Source organism: Onychostruthus taczanowskii, unplaced genomic scaffold (genome assembly GCF_017590055.1).
Source record: "Onychostruthus taczanowskii isolate IOZ18803 unplaced genomic scaffold, ASM1759005v1 scaffold207, whole genome shotgun sequence".
Taxonomy (NCBI): Eukaryota; Metazoa; Chordata; class Aves; order Passeriformes; family Passeridae; genus Onychostruthus; species Onychostruthus taczanowskii.
The window spans coordinates 318,423-325,240 of record NW_024499318.1 but is presented as its reverse complement, the minus strand read 5'-3'; the positions used below and the strand labels follow the sequence as shown (position 1 = coordinate 325,240).

The following is a 6,818-nucleotide window of genomic DNA, read 5'->3' as shown; positions in this document are numbered from 1 at the left end:
CTCGGAGCAGCCGCTGCCCAGCGCCAGCATGTCGGCAAAAATCCCGACCTTGTCCTCCAGCAGCGCCGCGATCTGACGGTCGTGCTGCTCCATCCGCTCTGCAGAGCGACAGCGGGGTCAGCGGGGAGGGGGCGTCGAGGGGATGGGATGGGGTGGGATGGGATCAATGGGATCAGTGGGATCAGTGGGGTGGGGTCAATGGGATCAGTGGGATCAATGGGATCAGTGGGATGGGATTGATGGGATGGGATCAATGGGATCAGTGGAGTGGGATCAGTGGGATCAATAGTATGGGATGGGATCAATGGGATCAGTGGGATCAGTGGGGTGGGGTCAATGGGATCAATGGGATCAGTGGGATCAGTGGGATCAGTGGGATGGGGTCAATGGGATCAATGGGATGGGGTGGGATCAGTGGGGTGGGGTCAATGGGATCAATGGGATCAGTGGGATGGGGTCAATGGGATCAATGGGATCAATGGGATGGAATTAGTGGGATGGGATCAATGGGATCAATGGGGTGGGATGGAATCAATGGATCAATGGGATGCACAGGATGGGATGGGATCAGTGGAATGGGATGGGATGCACAGGATGAGATGGGACAGGATCAATGGGATCAATGGGATGGGATCAATGGGATGGGATGGGATGGGATGCACGGGATGGGATGGGATGCACAAGATGGGATGCACAGGATGGGATGCACAGGATGGGATGCATGGGGTGGGATGCACGGGGTGGGATGGGATGGGATGGGATGCACGGGGTGGGATGGGATGCACGGGATGGCATGCACAGGATGGGATGGCATGGGGTGGGATGCACAGGATGGGATGGGATGCACGGGATGCGATGGGATGCACGGGATGGGATGGGATGCACGGGATGGGATGCACAGGATGGGATGCACGGGGTGGGATGCACAGGATGGCATGCACAGGATGGGATGCACGGGATGGGATGGGATGCACAGGATGGGATGCACAGGATGGGATGCACGGGGGGGGACGCATGGGATGGGATGCACAGGATGGGATGCATGGGGTGGGATGCATGGGATGGGATGCACAGGATGGGATGCATGGGATGGGATGCACGGGATAGGATGGGATGCACGGGGTGGGATACACAGGGACGAGCCCCCACCTTTCAGCTTCCTCAAGGACGCTTCAGTCTCCGTCTCAATCAGGGGGAAATCCTGGCGGCTTGGACAGCTGGCAGGGCCGGGATGGGGGGTCACAGCCAGGAACCCCCAACCCACCACCCCACGCCCACCCTTCTCCCCTCCACCCAAGCACCCACCACCACCCACCCTGTAACCACGGACCCCCCAACAATTCCCAGCCATCCCCAGGTGTCCCCAAGCCCCGGGGGACACTCACAGGCTGACAGCCTGCTGGATGACCTTCATCCAGTGGTTGCGGTCGTCCCGGGAGGCCGCGTGCACCTCGTACATCTCGGGCGGCGCGGCGCTGATCAGGAACATCCCCTTCTCCTGGTTGGCGATGTCCCTCACGATCAGGTTTTGCAGGGAGATGACGGCCGGCTTGTCCTGCGCGATGGGGGAGCGCTGGCAGGGGGGGAACGCTGCCCCGGAGCCCCCCGCGGGGGTCGGGGTGAGGAGGGGGCGGCTCAGCAGCGTGGGGAAGGTGCATTTATTTAGCTCACCAGAAAGGGGAGGGTGTATTTGTCTCACCAGCATGGGGAAGGTGCATTTATTTATCTCACCAGCTTGGGGAAGGTGCATTTAGCTCAGCAGAAAGGGGAAGGTGCATTTATTCAGCTCACCAGCATGGGGAAGGTGCATTTAGCTCACCAGCTTGGGGAAGGTGCATTTATTTATCCCACCAGAATGGGGAAGGTGTATTTGTCTCACCAGCATGGGGAAGGTGCATTTATTTATCTCACCAGCTTGGGGAAGGTGCATTTAGCTCAGCAGAAAGGGGAAGGTGCATTTATTCAGCTCACCAGCATGGGGAAGGTGCATTTAGCTCACCAGCTTGGGGAAGGTGTATTTATTTATCTCACCAGCATGGGGAAGGTGCATTTATCTCACCAGAAAGGGGAAGGTGTATTTAGCTCAGCAGAATGGGGAAGGTGCATTTATTCAGCTCACCAGCATGGGGAAGGTGCATTTATTTAGCTCACCAGAAAGGGGAGGGTGTATTTGTCTCACCAGCATGGGGAAGGTGCATTTATTTATCTCACCAGCTTGGGGAAGGTGCATTTATTTATGCCACCAGAATGGGGAAGGTGTATTTGTCTCACCAGCATGGGGAAGGTGCATTTATTTATCTCACCAGCTTGGGGAAGGTGCATTTAGCTCAGCAGAAAGGGGAAGGTGCATTTATTCAGCTCACCAGCATGGGGAAGGTGTATTTATTTATCTCACCATAAAGGGGAAGGTGTATTTATTTATCTCACAGCTTAGGGAAGGTGCATTTAGCTCAGCAGAAAGGGGAAGGTGCATTTATTCAGCTCACCAGCATGGGGAAGGTGTATTTATTTATGTCACCAGAATGGGGAAGGTGTATTTATCTCACCAGCTTGGGGAAGGTGCATTTAGCTCAGCAGAAAGGGGAAGGTGCATTTATTCAGCTCACCAGCATGGGGAAGGTGCATTTATTTATCTCATCAACACAGGGAAGGTGCATTTATTTATCTCACCAGCTTGGGGAAGGTGCATTTAGCTCAGCAGCTTGGGGAAGGTGCATTTATTCAGCTCACCAGCATGGGGAAGGTGTATTTCTGGTCCTTCTCTTGCAGGAACACCAGCACGTCCGTCATCAGCAGCACCAGCACGTCTGGGATGAGCCGGGATGAGTGGGGGGTTCACCCCGCTGAGCCCCCCCTGAGTCCCAGTCTGACCCCAAATTCAGAGAGGCCCTCCCACGGCCATCCCCCATCACCTGGGAGCTCCCCCATCATCCCCAATCCCCATTTTTTTTCCCCCCCCCCGGCATCTCCCACCTTTGAAGCGCCCGGCCGCCGTTTTCCAGAGCATCCCGCCGCTGTGCACCAGCTTCCTGCGGAGCAGCTCGTCCCTGCCGAAGGCCCCGGGCCGGCTGTCCCAGAGCAGCGGCACCTTGGCGCGGGGATCCACGCGCCGGAAAACATCCCAGAGGCGCCCGCGGAGCTCCCAGGCGTGAACCTCCTCGTCCACGGCCGACAGCAGCTCCTTCACCAGGCGCAGCGCCCGCGACAGGTCCGCGCTGTCCCCCTCGTTGTCTGGGAGAAGGGGAGGGAAGCTGGGATTCCTGCCCCGCCCCCACCAAGGGTGGTCCCCGTTCCTTGCCGACCCCTCCCCCCGGTACCTTTGGAGTTCTTGAGGATGCGCTCGATGAGCACCGGGTACTTGGTGATGCGCTGCGTCACCAGCAGGATGCACTCGGGGACGCCGTGGCGGCGCAGGAGAGGGGAGCGGGTCACCCGCTGGGGGCAGAGACCCCCCCGTCAGCGGGGACCACCCCTCCATCGGTGACACCCCCCTCCCCGAAAAGCAGAGACCCCCCAGGAGCTCGGTGAGGGAGGGACGCAAGTCGGGGAAACTGAGGCACGGAGGTGGGAGAAGGGTTTTTCATGGACCCCAGCGCTCAGCCCGGGGGTCTCCCAGAGGAAGGAGACCCCAACCCTCATCCCGGGGGTCTCCCAGAGGAAGGAGACCCCAATCCCCGTCCTGGGAGTGCCCAGAGGATGGAGACCCCGATCCCCCTCCCGGGGGTCTCCCAGAGGATGGAGAGCCTGATCCTCAGCTCAGGGGTCCCCCAGAGGACAGAGACCCCAATCCCCATCCGGGTTCCCCCAAAGAATGGAGACCCCAACCCTCATTCCGGGGGTCTAACAGAGGATGGAGACCCCAACCCTCATCCCGGGAGCCCCCCAGAGCACAGAGACCCCCATCCCCAGCCCGGGGTTCCCCCAAAGCACAGAGACCCCCATCCCCATCCCAACATCAGGGACAGCGAGGGGACAGTGAGACATCAGGGACACAGGGACAGCGAGAGGACATCAGGAACAGTGAGGGGACATCATGGACAGCGAGGGGACATCACTGAGTGTGTCCCCCCCGGCCATCCCCACCCCAAAGCTGTCCCCTGCCCCCCAGGTCCCCCGCTACCCCCCCCATCTCCCCCAAATCCCCATCCCCCTTCGTGGCATTTCCTGGGAACACTCCCCTGCCCAGGACTTCGTGCTGGGAGCTCCAGCTCCTCCCGGCTTTGCTGCCCCGGGATGTGATTTGGGGAATTGTTGAATTGTTTACGGAGCACGTGAATTGTTTTTACTCGTGACCAGGCAAAGGCAGCTTGTGGAGGCTCTGAGAAGCCACGGCGTTTATTTGTTCATTCTTTTCTAGTGCTCGGATCTATCCTTTCCTCTATAGCTTTGTATAGGTCTAGTATATCATTCATATAATATCATTTCATGTGATATAATTCCATAAAATATAATATAATATAATTTCCTATAATATATTTTCATATAATATAATTTCATATGATATTACTTCATATAATATGATATGATGATATAATTTCATCTAATTTAATATAATTTCATATAATAGAATATAATATCATTTCATATAGTTTCATATACTATAGTTTCATATAATATGATTTCATATAATTTCATATAATATGATATGATGATATAATATAATATAATATAATATAATATAATATAATATAATATAATTTCATTCAATATAATTTCATATAATGTGATATGATATAATTTCATATAATATAATATAGTATAATATAATATAATATAATATAATATAATATAATATAATATAATATGATTTCATATAATATGATTTCATATAATATGATTTCATATAATATGATTTCATATAATATAAATTCATTTAATATAATTTAATATCAGATATCATATCATATCACATCATATATCATATAATATAATATAATGGGGACTGGGACACGCCGCGGGGACGGGGATGGGGACGGGGACAGGGACAGGGACAGGGACACACCACGGGGACACGCCATGGGGATTGGGACGGGGACAGGGACACACCACGGGGACACACCGTGGGGACTGGGACACGCCGCGGGGACGGGGATGGGGACGGGGAGACAGGGACACACCACGGGGACCCACGGGGACGGGGATGGGGACAGGGACACACCACGGGGACACACCGCGGGGACGGGGACGGGGACAGGGATAGGGACAGGGACACACCACGGGGACACACCACGGGGACGGCGACACGCCGTGGGGACGGGGACACATCCCTAGGGACAGGGACACGCCATGGGGACATGCCACGGGAATGGGGACACACCACAGGGACAGGGACACACCACGGGGACACGCCACGGGGACAGGGACAGGGACAAGGACAGGGACATACCCCCAGGGACAGGGACATGCCACGGGGACATGCCATGGGCATGGGGACACGCCACGGGAATGGGGACACACCACAGGGACAGGGACAGCACCCCCAGACACAGCACCCCAAGGGACAGGGACACAACCCTAGGGACAGGGACACACCCCAGGGACAGGGACAGCACCCTAACAGCACAGAGGGAGCAGGACCCCAGGGACAGCCACCCAGCCTGGCCCTGTGCCCTCATGACTGCCTCCCTGTCCCTGCACCCTCCGTCCTGTCCCTTTGTCCCCATTCCTGCTTCTCCAACCTCTTCCTGTGTCCCCATGTCCCCTGTCCCTGTGTCCCCATGTCCCCCTGTCTTCTGTCCCCATGTCCCCCTGTCTTCTGTCCCCCTGTCCCTGTGTCCCCTGTCCCTGTGTCCCCTGTCCCTGTGTCTTCTGTCCCTGTGTCCCCAGTCCCTGTCCCTGTGTCCCCATATTCCCATGTCCCTGTGTCCCCATGTCCCATGTCCCCATATCACCACATCCCATGTCCCCTGTCCCTGTGTCCCTGTGGCCCATGTCCCCTGTCCCTGTGTCCCTGTGGCCCATGTCCCCTGTCCCTGTGTCCCTGTGGCCCATGTCCCCTGTCCCTGTGTCCCTGTGGCCCATGTCCCCTGTCCCTGTGTCCCTGTGGCCCATGTCCCCTGTCCCTGTGTCCCTGTGGCCCATGTCCCCTGTCCCTGTGTCCCTGTGGCCCATGTCCCCTGTCCCTGTGTCCCTGTGGCCCATGTCCCCTGTCCCTGTGTCCCTGTGGCCCATGTCCCCTGTCCCTGTGTCCCTGTGGCCCATGTCCCCTGTCCCTGTGTCCCCTGTCCCCATGTCCCCTGTCCCCATGTCCCTGTGTCCCCATGTCCCATGTCCCCATATCACCACATCCCATGTCCCCTGTCCCTGTGTCCCTGTGTCCCATGTCCCCTGTCCCTGTGTCCCCTGTCCCCATGTCCCCTGTCCCCATGTCCCCATGTCCCCATGTCCTCATGTCCCCATGTCCCCTGTCCCTGTGTCCCCATGTCCCCATGTCCCCTGTCCCAGTGTCCCCATGTCCCCCTGTCCCCTGTCCCTGTCACTCACGCAGCCCGGTGGACTCCATGCGTGACGCGGTGTTGACGGTGTCCCATGTCCCTGTGTCCCCATCCCCATGTCCCCATGTCCCCATGTCCCCCTGTCCCTGGTGGCCCTGTGCCCCTGTCCCCAACCCCATTTTGTCCCCATCCCTGTGTCCCCAAGGCTCTGATGGCCCTGTCCCTGTGTCCCCATCCCCCTGGTGGTGCCATCCCCTTGTCCCCCTGTCCCTGGTGTCCCTGTCCCCCTGTCCCCCTGTCCCTCTGTCCCTGTCCCTCCGTCCCCATCCCCGCGGTGTCCCCGTCCCCCCACCCCACACCCCCTGTCCGGCCCTACCTGCGCAG

General features: G+C 57.2%; 1 protein-coding gene across 1 annotated transcript in view; it reads right to left on the bottom strand.

The window, feature by feature from the left end:
• Positions 1–6,818, bottom strand: part of LOC121335668 — a 17,365-nt gene that overhangs the window by 5,751 nt on the left and 4,796 nt on the right. The window contains exons 5-11 of the mRNA XM_041404026.1: positions 6,794–6,810; positions 3,318–3,435; positions 2,974–3,231; positions 2,731–2,807; positions 1,386–1,555; positions 1,150–1,217; positions 3–98 (exon numbers count right to left, since the gene is read on the bottom strand). Of these exons, the coding sequence (XP_041259960.1) occupies positions 3–98; positions 1,150–1,217; positions 1,386–1,555; positions 2,731–2,807; positions 2,974–3,231; positions 3,318–3,435; positions 6,794–6,810 (804 nt within the window). The remainder of the gene's footprint in view (positions 1–2; positions 99–1,149; positions 1,218–1,385; positions 1,556–2,730; positions 2,808–2,973; positions 3,232–3,317; positions 3,436–6,793; positions 6,811–6,818) is intronic.